Source organism: Heptranchias perlo, chromosome 3 (assembly GCF_035084215.1).
Source record: "Heptranchias perlo isolate sHepPer1 chromosome 3, sHepPer1.hap1, whole genome shotgun sequence".
Taxonomy (NCBI): domain Eukaryota; kingdom Metazoa; phylum Chordata; class Chondrichthyes; order Hexanchiformes; family Hexanchidae; genus Heptranchias; species Heptranchias perlo.
Window position 1 is genome coordinate 19,377,165 of NC_090327.1, and position 21,557 is coordinate 19,398,721.

Sequence of the window (21,557 nt, forward strand, 5' to 3'; positions counted from 1 at the left end):
GCTAGCTGCTTCAAATCAGCGTTGCACACTGATTTATGTCATAATCTCCCTACTCTACATGCTGCCGGCGTTCGTTAGGTGCATGTGCGCAAACGCCTTTACCAAGATGGCGGCCTGCGCACATCACGCCGTAAGAGCCTGAGCACATCTCGGACGCCATTTTCGGGGTGTCCGAGATACCCCATGCCTAGCCCCTACACAACGGGCGCTACACGGCCCAATTTAGACTCCAATATTTGAAAGTTAAGAGGAACAAAAAGCTGACAGTTCAGTAAAGCAATGATCATACTTGTGTCAATGAAATGGTAAGATACAGAAAAATTCAGAGAGAACGGTTGGAGGCTATCGATCAAGCTTTTTCGCATATCCCGTCTGGGTGTGCGACAGGTGTACTAGAAGAGCTTTCCAGATATTGGAGCAGTTTTCAAGTTCTGTACAAATCTTGCTTTATGGAATTAGGAGCTATTGAGAAGAAAATTCTTGATGTTGCAGAGCATTAATACTCTGTGTACCATGGACTTGAAACCTGATTTAACATCTGCCTCTGGTGCCGTTCTCACCCAGTTTCCCATCGGACATCGATTTTTTATTCAGGGAGCCAGACAGCAAAGCGTCCATTTTATCGAAATGACATTTTATGCGAGCGACACGACAATTTATCTTTTGACATGGTTTAAGTCAATGCCAAACGCTGAGCTATTAAGAACAAAGCCTCTTCAAAATGCAACCTGCGCACCACCTTTTATTGCAAGTGATCAGTGGCCTCAGTGGATTAGCACATCACTGGATAACAGAATTATTCATGCGCAGGGAATAAAAGCAGCCCTGTGAAACCCTGCTGAGTGTCTGTTCATTGGTAATGTGTTAAATCAAAAGATCACCTTGCAGTAGAACATTAAGATGTGAAAAGCTTGGGGTACCTGTAAACCTGCAGTAATCATCAGGTTTTTCCAAGGCAACTGTCAATTTTTTAAAAAATCAACAATTTGAGCGGTTCATTAAATTTTGAAGCGCAATACTTCAAATTAAAATACAACAAGATTCAGATTGCTTCAAAAAGGAGAAATTACAGATGTTTAAATGGAAGCAGTACTTTTATATTTAAGTTTTAAAAACTCTTGGCTGGCGTTTCCACTTGTACGCTCGCCATTTTAATGGACAGAACAATCTTGGGCTGGCGAGAGCAGATGTGGAAACCTCTGGCCTCAAGTCTTGTAACAGATCCAGGAAAAGTCACGCTGAACCGTGTTAAATTACAAGGGTTCAGAACTCATTTGTAAATTTTCTCTGCGTAGGTGTACTGACGGTTACTACGGAAACCCAACAACACCCGGAGAGTCTTGTGAGCCGTGTGACTGTAACGACAACATCGACCCATCAATTCCAGGATACTGTGACCCGGTGACAGGAGAATGTCTGAAATGTATCAGGAATACAGCGGGCAGAATGTGCGAGCAATGTGCGGACGGATACTACGGCGATGCAGTAATTGCTAAAAATTGCCACAGTAAGTAAAAAGTAAAATATGGTGCAGAGGGGAAGGGAAGAACTTTAAAATGTTTCATAATATTTTAATATATATTTTGAAAAAAAACCCCAACAAGTCCAGGCATTATATCAAACGGGAAATGCACCTATCTGTGGAAATCCTCAATGTCCAAATGAAAATCCAATGGACTTGCATCTGGCTACCAACGCATTGTATGGGAGTCTCGTGTGTAACGTCGTGATCTCCTTCCTGAGGATCCAACTTCATGCCTTCAATGTAGGGGCCCGTTTCTGGCAGCGCACAGCTGCTTAATCCTGCACTGAGCTGGTTTTACGCTGATGTGCGTGATCCCGCCAGCAGGGAGTGTTCCTGTGCAGAAAATTTATCACCAAGTGGCAGTGGGCCTGGGGCAGCAGTAGGCGCGGTTCTGAGAAGCAGGGCAGCGGCAAGGATTCAAGATAGTAGTGGCAGTGTAACAAGAATAGGCCACCAAATAAAAAAGAACGGCCAACAAAAAAAATGTTACATTTTCACTGAAAAAAAAGGAGGACAGGAAACTTAGGAAAATTTGCCTCTTCCTGGCTGGACGAAGAAAAAAAAACTTATACTAATCCAACTGTCGACTTGCTTAAACTAAAGCAAAACGCTGCGGATGCTGGAAATCTGAAATAAAAACAGAAAATGCTGGAAAACACTCTGCAGGTCAGGTAGCATCTGTGGAGAGAGAAGCAGAGTTAATGGGGGTGATTTTAAATCCCAAGAACGGGTGGGAGTTGAAATATTGTTTTTTGGGTCGCGACCGCAACCCGGCTTTATTTCCGGGTTTAACGTCGGCGCGGAAAAGTACAGGCTTCCCGCTGGGAATGCAAAGTCCAAAAATTTTGCAGTTGCGACCCAAAGAAACAACTATTTTCAACTCCCACCCGCCCCCAACCCACCCGTTATGGGGGTTTAAAATCACCCCCAGTGTTTCAGGTTGATGATCTTGCATCAGAATTGGAAGATTAGAAGTTTGGAAGTTAAAGATTAAGGGGGTGATTTTAAACCCCAAGAACGGGTGGGTTGGGGGAGGGTGGGAGTTGAAAATAATTGGTTTTTTTGGTTCGCAACCGCAAAATCTTCGGACTTTGCATTCCCGGTGGGAAGCCTGTACTTTCGTGCGCCGACGAAATAAAACCGGGTTGCGGTCGCGACCCAAAAAACAACTATTTTCAACTCCCACCCGCCCCCAACCCACCCCTTCTCGGTGTTTAAAATCACCCCCTTAACAGTTTTTAAGCAAGTACAGTGCCAGGGAAAAGTGTGGGGGAAGAAAGAACAAAGGGAAAGGCTTATGTTACAGTGGAGGGCAGGAGTGATCGAATGACAAAAGAGGCGATGGTGCGAGGCAAACAGGGGTGGTAATGGGACAAGTAAAGAAACAAAAGACTTGTTTAAACTTGTGCTTGGCTAGAAGACAGATTGAGAAGACATCCATTGCCCAAAAAAAGATAGAGCAGTGAGGCAGCTGAACTTTCCCTGCAGTCATTTCATTGGTGAGTGATTGACTTTCAGTTTTAATGTTTCCATGGTTTTGGTGAGAAATGTTAGGCAGCGTGTGTGTGGCTGGCTGCGAATAAAAAATGCACGCCTGGGATTTTGCCCAATGTTGGCAGCCCTGACATTGATGCGACAGGCAGCCACAGTAGTGCAACTGAATAGTAATACCACTCACCAGAACTCGTCCCCAGAGCTGCCCATAGCCACAAGGTTGGGCTCACTCCCTGCCTCACTGTTATGTACATGGAATGAAAACAGTGTATCACGACTACATGTTGTAGCTGAAATACATTTGCCATAAAAAAAATGTTTTAAATCTCTCTATGAAAAAAATTCCCAGGCCCAGTCAGGTCCACAGTTTAAGACAGGGCCTATGCTGAGCAAACTGCATCGCTGCACTTCCACCCACCTGTAGCCTGACCTCATTTTTCAGCCAGCATGTAGCACAATGACTGATGTGATATACACACAATCATCTGTCACACCAGCTGACTTAGAGGAATGCAAGGCTGATTCCATAAGGGAGTCAGTTCCCTAGTTTTTGTGGAACTAATACCTGATACTTTATTCGTTTAGGCGACTTATTTGTGTATCAGTGCACAAATCCTTACTTCGAATGACTTGAGGATCATTTAAGCAAATTGAGCAGCCCATTTAAGCAAACTGAACAGCTGAGACAGTGAGTGTCACTCACAGAGTGCCATCCCGCTTGAGTGTTGCACTTCTGCCTGAGCCCTTTTCCCTAAAATACTCTACTCCCACTTGCATCCAAGCCCGCCCTTGTCCTGTCCCCCCTCCCCAAAAAATGCTCTACTCCTAACTCCTGGCGCTCCACATTCCACCTGAGTCCGACCTTCTCCAAACCTTCCACTCCCCACCGGAGTCCAGCCCCGCCTGAATCTTCGACGGAGCCATGAAAATGGTAAACAGGAAAGTTGTGGGTCCAAGTCCTACTCTGAATTTAAGTACATAATCTAAACATCACTTCATTGCAGTAATGAGGGAGTGCTGCATTGTCAGAGGTGCTGTCCTTCAGATGAGATATTTAACTGAGGCCATGCCTGCCTGCTCAGGTGGATATAAAGATCTTATGGGACTCTTTGAAGTACAGCAAGGAGTCCTCCTGGTCTCCTGGCCAACATCCATCACTTGACCAACAGCACCAAAAACAGATTAACTGCTAATTCATCTCATTTGCTGTTTGTGGTTCCCAGCTGTGCAGATTGACTGCCATATTTGCCTACATAGCAACAGCAATTGCATTTCAATAAATAAATTGTGTGAAATGCTGAGAAATATAAATGATTTTTTTTCTATTTTTTCAATTACTTCATTCATGAGATTGGGATTCAAACGTTGGTCTCCAAATGCAAAATGAGTGTAAGAAATCCAGTGCCTCGCTATCCCAGAAATGGGAATGTTCAGTATTCTGTTAGGGCTGCCTCAATTATTTGCTCCTTCCTATGATTTAAAAGCACTTTTTTTTTTACATAGAATTACGTAACAGCACAGAAACAGGCCATTCGGCCCAGCTGGTCTACGCCAGCATTTATAGAATCATAGAATCATAGAAGTTTACAACATGGAAACAGGCCCTTCGGCCCAGCATGTCCAAGTCGCCCAGTTTATACCACTAAGCTAGTCCCAATTGCCTGCACTTGGCCCATATCCCTCTATACCCATCTTACCCATGTAACTATCCAAATGCTTTTTAAAAGACAAAATTGTACCCGCCTCTACTACTGCCTCTGGCAGCTCGTTCCAGACACTCACCACCCTTTGAGTGAAAAAATTGCCCCTCTGGACCCTTTTGTATCTCTCCCCTCTAACCTTAAATCTATGCCCCCTCGTTATAGACTCCCCTATCTTTGGGAAAAGATTTTGACTATCTACCTTATCTATGCCCCTCATTATTTTATAGACTTCTATAAGATCACCCCTTAACCTCCTACTCTCCAGGGAAAAAAGTCTCAGTCTATCCAACCTCTCCCTATAAGTCAAACCATCAAGTCCCGGTAGCATCCTAGTAAATCTTTTCTGCACTCTTTCTAGTTTAATAATATCCTTTCTATAATAGGGTGACCAGAACTGTACACAGTATTCCAAGTGTGGTCGTAATAATGTCTTGTACAACTTCAACAAGACATCCCAACTCCTGTATTCAATGTTCTGACCAATGAAACCAAGCATGCTGAATGCCTTCTTCACCACCCTATCCACCTGTGACTCCACTTTCAAGGAGCTATGAACCTGTACTCCTAGATCTCTTTGTTCTATAACTCTCCCCAACGCCCTACCATTAACGGAGTAGGTCCTGGCCCGATTCGATCTACCAAAATGCACCACCTCACATTTATCTAAATTAAACTCCATCTGCCATTCATCGGCCCACTGGCCCAATTTATCAAGATCCCGTTGCAATCCTAGATAACCTCCTTCACTGTCCACAATGCCACCAATCTTGGTCATGATGTTACCAATCTTGGTGTCATCTGCAAACTTACTAACCATGCCTCCTAAATTCTCATCCAAATCATTAATATAAATAACAAATAACAGCGGACCCAGCACCGATCCCTGAGGCACACCGCTGGTCACAGGCCTCCAGTTTGAAAAACAACCCTCTACAACCACCCTCTGTCTTCTGTCGTCAATCCAATTTTGTATCCAATTGGCAACCTCACCTTGGATCCCGTGAGATTTAACCTTATGTAACAACCTACCATGCGGTACCTTGTCAAAGGCTTTGCTAAAGTCCATGTAGACCACGTCTACTGCACAGCCCTCATCTATCTTCTTGGTTACCCCATCAAAAAACTCAATCAAATTCGTGAGACATGATTTTCCCCTCACAAAACCATGCTGACTGTTCCAAATCAGTCCCTGCCTCTCCAAATGCCTGTAGATCCTGTCTCTCAGAATACCCTCTAACAACTTACCCACTACAGATGTCAGGCTCACCGGTCTGTAGTTCCCAGGCTTTTCCCTGCCGCCCTTCTTAAACAAAGGCACAACATTTGCTACCCTCCAATCTTCAGGCACCTCACCTGTAGCTATCGATGATTCAAATGTCTCTGCTAGGGGACCCGCAATTTCCTCCCTAACCTCCCATAACATCCTGGGATACATTTCATCAGGTCCCGGAGATTTATCTACCTTGATGCGCGTTAAGACTTCCAGCACCTCCCTCTCTGTAATATGTACACTCCTCAAGACATCACTATTTATTTCCCCAAGTTCCCTAACATCCATGCCTTTCTCAACCGTAAATACCGATGTGAAATATTCATTTAGGATCTCACCCATCTCTTGTGGTTCTGCACATAGATGACCTTGTTGATCCTGAAGAGGCCCTACTCTCTCCCGAGTTACTCTTTTGCCCTTTATGTATTTGTAGAAGCTCTTTGGATTCTCCTTTGCCTTATCTGCCAAAGCAATCTCATGTCCCCTTTTTGCCCTCCTGATTTCTCTCTTAACTCTACTCCGGCAATCTCTATACTCTTCAAGGGATCCACTTGATCCCAGCTGCCTATGCATGTCATATGCCTCCTTCTTCTTTTTGACAAGGGCCTCAATCTCCCGAGTCATCCAGGGTTCCCTACTTCTACCAGCCTTGCCCTTCACTTTATAAGGAATGTGCTTACCCTGAACCCTGGTTAACACACTTTTGAAAGCCTCCCACTTACCAGATGTCCCTTTGCCTGCCAACAGACTCTCCCAATCAACTTCTGAAAGTTCCTGTCCAATACCATCAAAATTGGCCTTTCCCCAATTTAGAATTTTAACTTTTGGGCCAGACCTATCATTCTCCACAGCTATCTTAAAACTAATGGAATTATGAGTTCAAATCCCGCCACGGCAGCTGGCGAATTTAAATTCAATTTATTAATTAAATTCAATTGATTAAATAAAAAAATCTGGAATTAAAATACTAGTATCAGTAATGATGGCCATGAAACTACCGGATTGTCGTAAAAACCCATCTGGTTCACTTATGTCCTTTAGGGAAGGAAGCCTGCCGCCCTGACCCGGTCTGGCCTATATGTGACTCCAGACCCACAGCAATGTGGTTGATTCTTAATTGCCCTCTGAAATGGCCTAGCAAGCCACTCAGTTGTAAAATCTCGCTACGAAAAGTCATAATAAGAATAAAACCGGACGGACCACCCGGCATCGGACCACTAGGCACCGGACACGACAACGGCAAAACACCAAGCCCAGTCGACCCTGCAAGGTCCTCCTTACTAACATCTGGGGACTTGTGCCAAAATTGGGAGAGCTGTCCCACAGACCAGTCAAGCAACAGCCTGACATAGCCATACTCACAGAATCATATCTTTCAGCCAACGTCCCAGACTCTTCCATCACCATCCCTGGGTATGTCCTGTCCCACCGGCAGGACAGACCCACCAGAGGTGGTGGTACAGTGATATACAGTCAGGAGGGAGTGGCCCTGGGAGTCCTCAACATTGACTCTGGACCCCATGAAATCTCATGGCATCAGGTCAAACATGGGCAAGGAAACCTCCTGCTGATTACCACCTACCGTCCTCCCTCAGCTGATGAATCAGTCCTCCTCCATGTTGAACACCACTTGGAGGAAGCACTGAGGGTAGCAAGGGCACAGAATGTACTCTGGGTGGGGGACTTCAATGTCCATCACCAAGAGTGGCTCGGTAGCACCACTACTGACCGAGCTGGCCGAGTCCTGAAGGACATAGCTGCTAGACTGGGCCTGCGGCAGGTGGTGAGCGAACCAACACGAGGGAAAAACTTACTTGACCTCGTCCTCACCAATCTACCTGTCGCAAATGCATCTGTCCATGACAGTATTGGTAGGAGTGACTACCGCACAGTCCTCGTGGAGATGAAATCCCGTCTTCGCACTAAGGACACCATCCAACGTGTTGTGTGGCACTACCACCGTGCTAAATGGGATAGATTCAGAACAGATCTAGCAGCTCAAAACTGGGCATCCATGAGGCGCTGTGGGCCATCAGCAGCAGCAGAATTGTATTCCAGCACAATCTGTAACCTCATGGCCCGGCATATTCCTCACTCTACCATTACCAACAAGCCAGGGGATCAACCCTGGTTCAATGAGGAGTGTAGAAGAGCATGCCAGGAGCAGCACCAGGCGTACCTAAAAATGAGGTGCCAACCTGGTGAAGCTACAACTCAGGACTACATGCATGCTAAACAGCGGAAGCAACATGCTATAGACAGAGCTAAGCAATTCCACAACCAACGGATCAGATCAAAACTCTGCAGTCCTGCCACATCCAGTCGTGAATGGTGGTGGACAATTAAACAACTAACGGGAGGAGGAGGCTCTGCAAACATCCCCATTCTCAATGATGGCGGAGTCCAGCACGTGAGTGCAAAAGACAAGGCTGAAGCGTTTGCAACCATCTTCAGCCAGAAGTGCCGAGTGGATAACCATCTCAGCCTCCTCCCGATATCCCCACCATCACGGAAGCCAGTCTTCGGCCAATTCGATTCACTCCACGTGATATCAAGAAACGGCTGAGTGCACTGGATACAGCAAAGGCTATGGGCCCCGACAACATCCCAGCTGTAGTGCTGAAGACTTGTGCTCCAGAACTAGCTGCGCCTCCAGCCAAGCTGTTCCAGTACAGCTACAACACTGGCATCCACCCGACAATGTGGAAAATTGCCCAGGTATGTCCTGTCCACAAAAAGCAGGACAAATCCAATCCGGCCAATTACCGCCCCATCAGTCTACTCTCAATCATCAGCAAAGTGATGGGAGGTGTCGTCAACAGTGCTATCAAGCGGCACTTACTCACCAATAACCTGCTCACCGATGCTCAGTTTGGGTTCCGCCAGGACCACTCGGCTCCAGACCTCATTACAGCCTTGGTCCAAACATGGACAAACGAGCTGAATTCCAGAGGTGAGGTGAGAGTGACTGCCCTTGACATCAAGGCAGCATTTGACCGAGTGTGGCACCAAGGAGCCCTAGTAAAATTGAAGTCAATGGGAATCAGGGGGAAAACTCTCCAGTGGCTGGAGTCATACCTAGCACAAAGGAAGATGGTAGTGGTTGTTGGAGGCCAATCATCTCAGCCCCAGGACATTGCTGCAGGAGTTCCTCATGGCAGTATCCCTGGCCCAACCATCTTCAGCTGCTTCATCAATGACCTTCCCTCCATCATAAGGTCAGAAATGGGGATGTTCGCTGATGACTGCACAGTGTTCAGTTCCATTCGCAACCCCTCAGATAATGAAGCAGTCCGAGCCCGCATGCAGCAAGACCTGGACAACATCCAGGCTTGGGCTGATAAGTGGCAAGTAACATTCGCGCCAGACAAGTGCCAGGCAATGACCATCTCCAACAAGAGAGAGTCTAACCACCTCCCCTTGACATTCAACGGCATTACCATCGCCGAATCCCCCACCATCAACATCCTGGGGGTCACCATTGACCAGAAACTTAACTGGACCAGCCATATAAATACTGTGGCTACGAGAGCAGGTCAGAGGCTGGGTATTCTGCGGCGAGTGACTCACCTCCTGACTCCCCAAAGCCTTTCCACCATCTACAAGGCACAAGTCAGGAGTGTGATGGAATACTCTCCACTTGCCTGGATGAGTGCAGCTCCAACAACACTCAAGAAGCTCGACACCATCCAAGATAAAGCAGCCCGCTTGATTGGCACCCCATCCACCACCCTAAACATTCACTCCCTTCACCACCGGCGCACTGTGGCTGCAGTGTGCACCATCCACAGGATGCACTGCAGCAACTCGCCAAGGCTTCTTCGACAGCACCTCCCAAACCCGCGACCTCTACCACCTAGAAGGACAAGGGCAGCAGGCGCATGGGAACAACACCACCTGCACGTTCCCCTCCAAGTCACACACCATCCCGACTTGGAAATATATCGCCGTTCCTTCATTGTCGCTGGGTCAAAATCCTGGAACTCCCTTCCTAACAGCACTGTGGGAGAACCGTCACCACACGGACTGCAGCGGTTCAAGAAGGCGGCTCACCACCACCTTCTCAAGGGCAATTAGGGATGGGCAATAAATGCCGGCCTTGCCAGCGACGCCCACATCCCGTGAACGAATAAAAAAATTTTAAAAAATTAAAAAATGATCACTGGTCCCAAAGTGATCCCTCACTAACAGTTCTGTCACCTGCCCTTCCTTATTTCCCAAGAGGAGGTCAAGTTTTGCTCCCTTTCTAGTCGGGCCATCCACATACTGAATGAGAAATTCCTCCTGCATACACTCAACAAATTTCTCTCCATCCAAGCCCCTAATGCTATGGCTGTCCCAGTCAATGTTGGGAAAGTTAAAGTCCCCTACTATTACCACCCTATTTTTCTTGCAGCTGTCTGTAATCTCCTTACATATTTGCTCCTCAATTTCCCGTTGACTATTTGGGGGTCTGTAGTACAATCCTATCAAAGTGATCTCTCCCTTCTTATTTTTCAGTTCTACCCATATAGACTCAGTGGGCGAACCCTCGGATATATCCCCTCTCACTACTGCTGTGATGTTCTCCCCCTCCTCTCTTACCTCCTGCTCTATCTTTGCTATAGCATCTGTACCCTGGAACATCGAGCTGCCAGTCCTGCCCCTCCCTTAGCCATGTTTCAGTAATAGCTATAACATCCCAGTCCCATGTACCCATCCATGCCCTGAGTTTATCTGCCTTGCCCATCAGACTTCTTACATTGGTCTTTGCCCTGCTTTCTCAGACCATCTGTCCGGTCATGTTCTGTACACTCTCCCTTTACTGCCTTTTCTTTCTGTCACCACTTTACTTCCCACTGACTTCCTGCATCGGTTCCCATCCCCCTGCCACATTAGTTTAAACCCTCCCCAACAGCACTAGCAAACACTCCCCCAGGACATTGGTTCCAGTCCTGCCCAGATGCAGACCGTCCAATTTGTACTGGTCCCACCTCCCCCAGAACCGGTTCCAATGGCCCAGGAATTTGAATCCCTCCCTCTTGCACCATCTCTCAAGCCACGTATTCATCCTAGCTATCCTGTCATTCCTACCTTGACTAGCCCGTGGCACTGGTAGCAATCCTAAGATTACTACCTTTGAGGTCCTACTTTTTAGTTTAACTCCTAACTCCCTAAATTCAGCTTGTCGGACCTCATCCCGTTTTTTACCTATATCGTTGGTACCTATATGCACCACGACAACTGGCTGTTCACCCTCCCCCTCCAGAATGTCCTGCAGCCGCTCCGAGACATCCCTGACCCTTGCACCAGGGAGGCAACATACCATCCTGGAGTCTCGGTTGCTTCCGCAGAAACGCCTGTCTATTCCCCTTACAATCGAGTCCCCTATCACTATAGCTCTGCCACTCTTTTTCCTGCCCTCCTGTGCAGCAGAGCCAGCCACGGTGCCATGAACCTGGCGGCTGTCACCCTCCCCTGTTGATCCATCTCCCCCAACAGTATCCAAATCGGTATACCTGTTTTGGATGGAGATGACCGCAGGGGACCCCTGCACTGCCTTCCTACTCTTCCTCTGTCTGTTGGTCACCCATTCACTATCTCCCTCAGTAATTTTTATCTGTGGTGTGACCAACTCACTGAACGTGCTATCCACGACTTCCTCAGCATCACGGATGCTCCAAAGTGAGTCCATCCGCAGCTCCAGAGCCGCCAAGCGGTCAAACAGTAGCTGCAGCTGGACACACTTCCCGCAGGTGAAGGAATCAGGGACACAGGAAGGATCCCTGAATACCCACATCCCACAAGAGGATCATGACACGGGTCTGGGATCTCCTGCCATGACTTAACCCTTAAGTTAGCTTAACAACAACTACAATGTCAAGAGAAAAAAAAGGAAAGAAAAACTACTTACCACTCCCTTTAAGGAGTTTACTCCTTTAAATTATTCTTAATTTAGAGAATGTTTACTACATTCGGGACCTTGATTCACTAAAAAACGCTACTTGCTATCAGACCTGCAGACCTTACCTTTCTTTTTACTTTAGTTACTGTAGATAAGTAGAAATACTCACCTGAACCTACTCACCAATCAGGTGCCTCCCCTGTGTCGCGTCCCTTTCTGATTCCTGACATCACTTCGAACTCCGTCGCAGCTCCCTCTGAAATCCCACCTTTTTATGGGTCACTCCCTCTGCTCCGATCCGCTCCTCTCAGCTGTTCTCGGCGCTCCGAAATCCCACCTTTTTATGGGACGCTCCCTCTGCTCCGATCTGCTCCTCTCAGCTGTTCTCGGCGCTCCGAAATCCCGCCTTCTTATGGGTCGCTCCCTCTGCTCCGATCCGCTCCTCTCAGCTGTTCTCGGCGCTCCGAAATCCCGCCTTTTTATGGGACGCTCCCTCTGCTCCAATCTGCTCCTCTCAGCTGTTCTCGGCGCTCCGAAATCCCGCCTTCTTATGGGACGGTCCCTCTGTTCCGATCTGCTCCTCTCAGCTGTTCTCGGCTGTTTATGCTCCGCACCAGCCTCCTTTCACCCCTCTTGATCATTCTTAATGATAACTCAATGGCCAATTATATTTTTTAAAGTTTTAAAATGCTGATATTCTTCCTCATTTGGTGCATGTCTATTTGTCCTCTCCACTAGAGGACATTTTTGTGGCCAATTGTACATGTCAGTGGGAATCTGAGGAAAATGAGTGAAATAAGGGCAGGTGTAAGAGTTGGCATTTTCACCAGATTTGAAGATTGAAAGATAAACCATTGTACTCACTCTAATAGAAATACTAAAAGCCCAATCTCACCCACTTTCAAGGAGCACATCATTTTGTGTAGGGACTAATGGCTATTTGACAAGTATTTTGTAGAAGCCTATTGACTGAACAGAAAATCAGCTGTCTGTTAGGCTGATATATTTGCCAGGATTTATAGGAATAAAATTAGATTTAACACACTACAAAAGAAAAATCCTGTCAGCGTCCCAGTTCAAATGGCCTGTTGATATGTAGTGCCATCTACAGGCAAATGAAAAAAGATGCCAGAAGCTCTTTTTTCCCCCCAGATTATATATGTTATTTGTTGTGGGAAAAATCACCACTCGGAGTCAGACTTAAAGATTCAACATGCAGTTTATTGGACAAAGCTTTGGGAGAACAGCTGGACACTCCGCAGTGCACGCAGTCACCTTTCTCAACTTTAAAATGGTTGTCATGCTTTTTTATACCTTTGAAATACAGATTTTCAGTAGCTTTTACATCATTAATCTTGATTACACACATTAACCAATTAAGCCCGCACGGCAACAACGGACTGTTTACATATTAACCAATCAAATTAAAACAACTGTTATCACCTTAAGACAGTATGCCTTTGTTTCACGCAGTCTGGTTCTATAGTTTTATCAGTTTGTTGTGAAATATCCTTTGTATTCCCAGACTGTAAGCCAGTTTTGGAATGTACAAACTCAGCACTTTTAACTGTCTTTCCCACAGTCACAGAATCCATTTTGTTTAGTAGTGTCCATTTTGTTAGTAGTCAAGTGTTATGTTTAAGCTTTAATTAGGGTTAGTCTAATCTACACAAAGCGCATTTCAGTGTGGTTTTAGGGTAAAGACCACCGCCACGTACCCAATAGTCACTTCATCGTTGCCTTTAACCCAACAGCCCAAATTTTACGCTAACATTCCCTTACCTTTAGGACAGCTCCTGGTTCACTTCTGGTTTTATCTTTTGTATTTCAGCCTGTGACTGTAATGTGAATGGTTCCTTTAATGAGGCATGTGACCTCAAGACTGGTCATTGCCAGTGCAAGTCCAGTGTGGTGGGACAGAAGTGTGACCAGTGTTTGGTACGTATTTGTGGTTCATGTGAGCTTTTTAACAATCATTCATGCTATACCCGAATGAAAAGTCAAAGAATTTATTAAAACAGAAGGTTTGATTAGAGGTCAGCAAAGTGTTTCCTGTATATTTGTTAAGTCATACTTTCTGAGCAGCTGTTAGAAAGCTACAAATTTCTTACTTAGCATTCTCTTAAATCTGCCTGATGCAATGCAAGTTTAAATCCATGAGCAAGTTTTAACGTGGGATAATATCTCTATTGCTTAAATAAAAGCCAGATGCCTAAATCTTTATATTACAACAAAAGGATATAATTTATGTTACACTTTGTAGCCTGAAGTAACAGCTGAAGCATATTAACACTGCCCTTACGTTTGTACGGTTTTTAAATTTATGTTCCAATCGTGGAACTGATCTGATTTAATAATAGGACATTTTGACTTGACTTCAGACAACCTGAAAAAGGCTCATTAGACATGGTTGCGTGGCTTTTATTCATGTGAAGTATTTGAATACATGGAAAACAATAGATACCTCAGAGGGACTCCATGGCTGTAATCTTGTTGAGGAGTTTAGATGTCATAAAATCTTAAAGCAAAGCTCAGTATCTAACTGGCTGTTTCCCAAGCTCAGAATAATATCTGGAAATCATTCTCACACAGCCATTATTTTTTAATAGTGTACAGTAGGGAGTTGACATTTTATTTTATTTTTCCCCTTTTTTTTTAGTTTGATTTTTGGGCATTGCCAAAATGGCCAAGTGTAGTTATTACATGAGGGCGAAAGATTAATAATTGCAATATAATTGTTTTTAATTCATCTAATGGTGATCACAGGTTGATCATGTCAAGAGTAAGCTAGTGCATACCACATTTTATCGAGGAACTCATGCCTGCAATTTCCCACAAAATGGGCTGCTGATTTCAATCATGTAACTTTTGAGATTTTCAGATGGAGGATGAGAAAAAATCTAAAGGACCAATAGTTATGTTAAATAGTTCTATATTACTGGGACCCTTCCATTTACTGCATGGAGACAGGGATAATCATAGAATCATACAGCACAGAAGGAGGCCATTCGACCATTGCGTCTGTGCCTGATCTTTGAAAGAGCTATCCAATTAATCTCACCCCTCCTGCTCTTTCCCCTTGGCCCTTCAAATGTCTCCTTTTCAAAGTATATATAATGTTGCCTCCCAGTAGCATTCCTGTGCTTCCTTTTGCTGGTGAGCAAGAATAGCGGAAGGAACAGCTTTGAATGCCAGCTCAGAGGCAGGCGAACTAGCAAGTTAGCCGAGCACTGCAGGTGAAGTTACGAGTAGTGGATTTTAACTGTTTGGGGAGAAAAGATAGACACAGATACACAGCTTTTGCTGTGTGAAGTAAGTTGAACTTTCAGGTTGGCTGGCTGGTAATAGACGTTACTATGTTTCAGGAAATTTGAAAGCTCTGTAGTCTGTTGTTTGCAGTCGGTGGGTGGAAGACATTTTAAAGCTGTCATCACTAGGTCTACAAGTTTCAGTGCAATGCATCATGGGATTTCAGTAGGCACAAAAAATGATGAATTTAAAAACAGTCCACTACAAATTAGTCCATCAATAATTGGTTCTCAAGTGGTGTACAGGACAATAGCTGGGTGATTCACAGTGAGTTACAAACAACGACAACTTACATCTATATATAGTGCCTTTAACGTAGAAAAACATCCCAAGGATCTTCACAGAGGCGCAATCAGACAAGAAAACGTTGAGCCAAAGAAGGGGTGACTAAAAGATTTAAATGCGAAGATGAGAATTTTAAATTGGAGGCGCTGAGGTGCCGGGAGCCATTGTAGATCAGCGAGGATATGATTGATGGGTGAACGGGTCTTGGTTCAGATTGGGATACAGGGAACAGAGTTTTGAATGAGCTGAAGTTTATGGAATGTAGAGAATTGGGAGGCCAGCCAGGAGAGCAATGGAACGAGTCTGGAGGTAGCAAAGGCATGGATGAGGGTTTCAGCAGCAAATGGGTTAAGGCGGAGATGGGTGATGGTACGCAGGTTGGAAGTAGGCAGTGTTTGTGGGGGAGAGGATATGGGATCAGAAGCTCTGCTCTGGGTCAGATTGCTCGCCGAGGCTGCAAACAGTTTGGTTCAACCTAAGAGAGTGGCCGGGGAGGGGGTGTATTTTGTGGGGTATTAGTGTTCATTATTTCCTGCATATCAGTTTGTGCAATGTTAGGAGGGAGCAGTGTATGGTTACGGCACTGTGCCAAATAAAAACGGATTATTTTTCCTTGATTAATCCGATTCTCATAGAGTCCACTTTTTTTCTTTGATTTTTCTCCTGGATTCTGTGATGCTGAAAATAGAATCTGAAAAATACTTTTTAAAAAACTGACTTTTGAAATCAATAAAAGAAAAAGCAACGTTAATGATCTCTACAGAGAAAAGTGCTAACCTGCCTGCCGCTTGCAAGTCTAAAATCGCTGGCTTCTTAGCCTGGACGATGCATATTTTAGTGAATTGTTCAAATTGCTTTGGCCTCTGCACTGATGCCTAACCAAAGCTTTTACTGTGCATAACAGCATGGGCATTTTGGCTTGAGCACTGGACAGGGCTGCGTTCCCTGCGACTGCAATCAATTGGGCTCAATCTCTGAGGACTGTAGCGATGATGGGCAGTGTCGCTGTGTGCCAGGGGTGAGTGGAGAGAAATGTGACCACTGCGCACACGGCTTTTATGGATTCCAGGAAGGTGGCTGCAAACGTAAGTGTTCAAACTATTTTTGGAAGTACACAATGAATGTGATACTTTGTAATCTCCCTTTGCAGTTCAAAGGAGTAACATTTGCAACTGCATTTGTGAAATTTCATTTAAAAATTAAACTATTGGGCTTATATCGGTATAATATCAGTATAGAGTAGAAGCCTCCGAATACACAACCAGAATGAAAAGCTCAATAAGTCCATACAGTTACCAGCAATGTATGGAAATGTGTGCTCCTTATCTGCAATGCAGGGCAGATTCTTACACAAAGAGGAGCCAAGTAATTGAAAGCCAATTGCTCTAAATTTCTTGGGTATTTTTCAATTTTGTCTATTTCTCCTCTTATCCTGGAGTACAATTCCATGGTGGTTGCTTGTACTCTAGCACCCATTTTTTTTATGTCTGAGCCTAGTATCAGCAGACTATTCCACCATACAGCCCATCAAAGCCGAGGCCAATCTTGTCCTCGCTTGACGTTCACAAGCAAGAACTTTCCAACAGGGTCACTTGATAGTGGTTAGGAGATGGCACACTGGCTCACTCCTCTCCCAGAGGCATTGAAGCTCTAGCTAACTCACTATAGACCAGGGTTTAAGATAAGAACGTAAGAAATAGGAGCAGCAGTAGGCCATACGGCCCCTCGAGTCTGCTCCGCCATTCAATAAGATCATGGCTGATCTCTGACCTCAACTCCACTTTCCCGCCCGATCTCCATATCCCTTCAGTCCAAAAATCTATCTATCTCAGCCTTGAATATGCTCAATGACTCAGCATCCCATCCTCTGGGGTAGAGAATTCCAAATATTCATAACCCTCTGAATGAAGAAATTCCTCCTCGTCTCAGTTTTAAACGACCGACCCCTTATCCTGAGACCATGCCTCCTACTTCTAGACTCTCCAGCCAGGGATACAGCATCTCAACCTGTCAAGCCCCCTCAGAACCTTGTCAATCTTGTCCAGAAAAAGCAGGACAAATCCAATCCATCCAATTACCGCCCCATTAGTCCATTCTCAATCATCAGCAAAATGACGAAAGGTGTCGTCGACAGTGCCATCAAGCGGCATTTACTCACCAATAACCTGCTCACCGATGCTCAGTTTGGGTTCCACCAGGACCACTCGGCTCCAGACCTCATTACAGCCTTGGTCCAAACATGGACAAAAGAGCTGAATTCCAGAGGTGAGGTGAGAGTGACTGCCCTTGACATCAAGGCAGCATTTGACCGAGTGTGGCACCAAGGAGCCCTAGTAAAATTGAAGTCAGTGGGAATCAGGGGGAAAACTTTCCAGTGGCTAGTCATAACCAACACAAAGGAAGATGGTAGTGGTTGTTGGAGGCCAATCATCTCAGCCCCAGGACATTGCTGCAGGAGTTCCTCATGGCAGTATCCCTGGCCCAACCATCTTCAGCTGCTTCATCAATGGCCTTCCCTCCATCATAAGGTCAGAAATGGGAATGTTCACTGATGATTGCATAGTGTTCAGTTCCATTCGCAACCCCTCAAATAATGAAGCAGTCCATGCCCGCATGCAGCAAGACCTGGACAACATCCAGGCTTAGGCTGATAAGTGGCAAGTAACATTCGAGCCAGACAAGTGCCAGGCAATGACCATCTCCAACAAGAGAGAGTCTAACCACCTCCCCTTGACATTCAACAGTATTACCATCACCGAATCCCCCACCATCAACATCCTGGGGGTCACCATTGACCAGGAACTTAACTGGACCAGCCGCATAAATACTGTGGCTACAAGAGCAGATCAGAGGCTGGGTATTCTGTGGCGAGTGACTCACCACCTGACTCCCCAAAGCCTTTCCACCAACTATAAGGCATAGGTCAGGAGTGTGATGGAATACTCTCCACTTGCCTGGATGAGTGCAGCTCCAACAACACTCAAGAAGCTCGACACCATCCAGGACAAAGCAGCCCGCTTGATTGGGACCCCATCCACCACCCTAAACATTCACTCCCTTCACCACTGGCGCATCGTGGCTGAAGTGTGTACCATCTACAGGATGCACTGCAGCAACTCGTCAAGGCTTCTTCGACAGCACCTCCCAAACCTGCGACCTCTACCACCTAGAAGGACAAGAGCAGCAGGCATATGGGAACAACACCACCTGCACGTTCCCCTCCAAGTCACACATCATCCCGACTTGGAAATATATCGCCGTTCCTTCATCGTCGCTGGGTCAAAATCCTGGAACTACCTATCTAACAGCACTGTGGGAGAACCTTCACCACACGGACTGCAACGGTTCAAGAAGGCGGCTCACCACCACCTTCTCAAGGGCAATTAGGGATGAGCAATAAATGCTGGCCTTGCCAGCAACGCCCACATCCCATGAACGAATAAAAAAAATTATTACCACATTGTTAAAAGGGTACTTGTGCTTTTAATTACCAGACTTGACTCTCTGTGTTGAGTTTAATGAGCAATTAATGTGCAAATCCAGCAAGTTCTTAAAAATAACAGGGAGGCTAAGGGCGAGATGCATTTGTGCAAAGCAAACGACCGAGCGGCATAAATCGATCAGCAAGTTCTGGAGATTTGCAACTCACGGTTTATCTCTTAATGCCCTGAACTTGCTGGCCGATTTGCACATTAATAATGGCGTTTGTTGTTAACACGCCGTAATTTTTCCAGCAAGATCCGGCCTAATAATATGGTACAGCACAATTTATGGGCTAGTGGTACTGAATACTAGTTGCATAGGATAGTAATATTACCTGGAAAGTAAGTGGTCACACAGAATTTAATGCTGAACTTTGAAGTATAATATATTTAATGAATATTTTTGACAAATGTAGAGTGGAAAAACCCTTTCCTACAAAATCCCATTGTGTTTTTGCTGTAGCTTGCGACTGTGCCCACACTCAGCACAATTGTGCAGAAGATTCTGGCCAGTGTATCTGCCCACCCCACACTGAGGGAGCCAAATGTGAACGCTGCGAGGCCAACTACTGGGGTCATGACCCTGAAAGTGGATGCAAGGTATAGTAAGTAGAATGCATTGCATTCAGCAGCAAGGCGTTGCTCCAGTTTCTGTTCTTTTGATGCTGTTTTTAGCAGTACTATCTTTGTGATGTCTAATGCCAACCCTTTTTGATCCTTTTGATCATTCATGATAGCTATCACTATAAATCATCAATTATTATTTCCTCAGGCATGAGCGAACAATGAAATGAAATGGTCTGATTCAAATCAGTTATTGGTATCTGTACAAGCTCTATTCTGCCCAGATTGAAGAAACTGATAATGATTAGAAACTGGACTGTAAATGTCGTATTTTTACATTGGTTCAAGCTGCCTACAATGGTTCTTTTTCCCATTTGCTTCCTAGTCTTTGCTCCAAATGAAAATCTGAATACTCGACAGGGCTAATTATACAATTGTGCTCCCAGTGGAGAAGCTGTACTCAAAGTGAGCGAGGGCTGGAGATAAGGGAACAACACTGTCGCCCTGATTCTCCTTGCACTCCCTGTGGCTTCCCACTCAGAACATGGGATTGTGAAATTTAGCCTTATATGATATGGATAAAGGTTGCACAAATCACAGGCTTCCTCTTCCTCCATTTTAATTTCCTTTTCAAAGCCTAAATGCTAGGGATTTGCTATATTGAGTATTGCATCATGTTTAGCAAAGTTGTTAACCAATGCTATTTTAAGGTGAAACCTTTATGAACTCTTGTGGACTTACTGGTGTTAATGTTGTGAGAATTCACTGCCAGCACAGTACCTCTTTAGGAACGGATGCAAGACAGAGATAAGATTATGACACTAGAGACCCAATTCTCCAAACTGTATTTGCCACTAGCGAGGCTTCCACAGTGGAAGCAGAGCCTTAGAAAATTAACCCTATTAACTGTTGTACTTGAAGTGATATTAAGTTACTTTGCTTAAAAATTTGTTCCAGTTTTACTAATTGGCATACTTCTTTAACCTCAGGAACAACAATGATGTAGTAATTACTTTATTCCAAAAGACGCACACTTCACCCAGTTGTCTCCCAAAATGGCAGTCGGAGCCCTATTTATGTCATGGGACCTCGATTTGCATATTAAAGGGCCCACCGCCTGAAACAGGCGGGCGTTTCGGACGCCCAGTGGTAGGCCCTGTAAACTGGTGGCGGCTGAAGCATCGCCATTATCAGGGCGGTAAGTCTGCTGAGGCCAGTTTGAGACTATTAGCACCCCATTGACGGCGATTCGACCTAGTTAAAATCGTCCCCAACAGTTGTTTAGAAATTAGTTACTTTTATCCTGAATTGATGTCAGTCAAAGCTCACAAGCTATCATGCAATAGTAAAACACAATCCATTAAACCACAAGTTATAACAATTCAAGTTGTTTGTTTTTTAACAAGAAACCAATCTATTGTGCAGTAGTCTATAGTAATTATGGTGAGAAAAACATGACTTATACTTTGGAATATATTTTTGTCTGTTAGAAAAGTCAGCTTAAGTATAAAGTGGCTTTGAATAACACCCCGTTGTCATGATCGAAATTGGATCAAAGGACGACAGGCTAAAAACAGGCAGTGTTTGACTGAGGATTCAGTCAATATGATTCTTGATACTGAAATAAGGCTTATTGTTAAGACTGATCAGTATGAATTGTTTAACCTACTTTTAATCCGTAAATGTATCCAACTGCTATGTAGCTACTCTTTGATTTACAGTATAAGGACGCATTGAAAACTAATTTATCACTTTCACCTCAATTCCCCTTTTCATTTCTGTGCAGTCTTGTAACTGTAGCAAGATCGGTTCAGTTGGTCTTGAGTGCGATGGAACTGGTGGTCACTGCCCCTGCAAAGAAGCTTTCAGTGGAGAAAAATGCAGCAAGTGTGCTGTTGGGTATAGGGACTACCCTCAATGTATAGCCTGCAAGTGCGATCCCAGTGGTACCAGACCTGAAAAATGTGATCAAACACGAGGAGTTTGCAGTTGTGAGGAACGCTCTGGGCTTTGTCCCTGTAAGGTACACCATCGCTTAGTT

At 45.1% G+C, this 21,557-nt stretch overlaps 1 protein-coding gene across 2 annotated transcripts in view; it reads left to right on the forward strand.

The window, feature by feature from the left end:
• lama1 (laminin, alpha 1) overlaps positions 1-21,557 on the forward strand; it is a 361,123-nt gene that overhangs the window by 192,510 nt on the left and 147,056 nt on the right. For both annotated transcript variants that reach the window (XM_067978409.1, XM_067978414.1), the window contains exons 19-23: positions 1,296-1,507; positions 13,708-13,814; positions 16,375-16,555; positions 19,416-19,552; positions 21,303-21,539. In XM_067978409.1, coding sequence (XP_067834510.1) covers positions 1,296-1,507; positions 13,708-13,814; positions 16,375-16,555; positions 19,416-19,552; positions 21,303-21,539 — 874 coding nt within the window. The remainder of the gene's footprint in view (positions 1-1,295; positions 1,508-13,707; positions 13,815-16,374; positions 16,556-19,415; positions 19,553-21,302; positions 21,540-21,557) is intronic.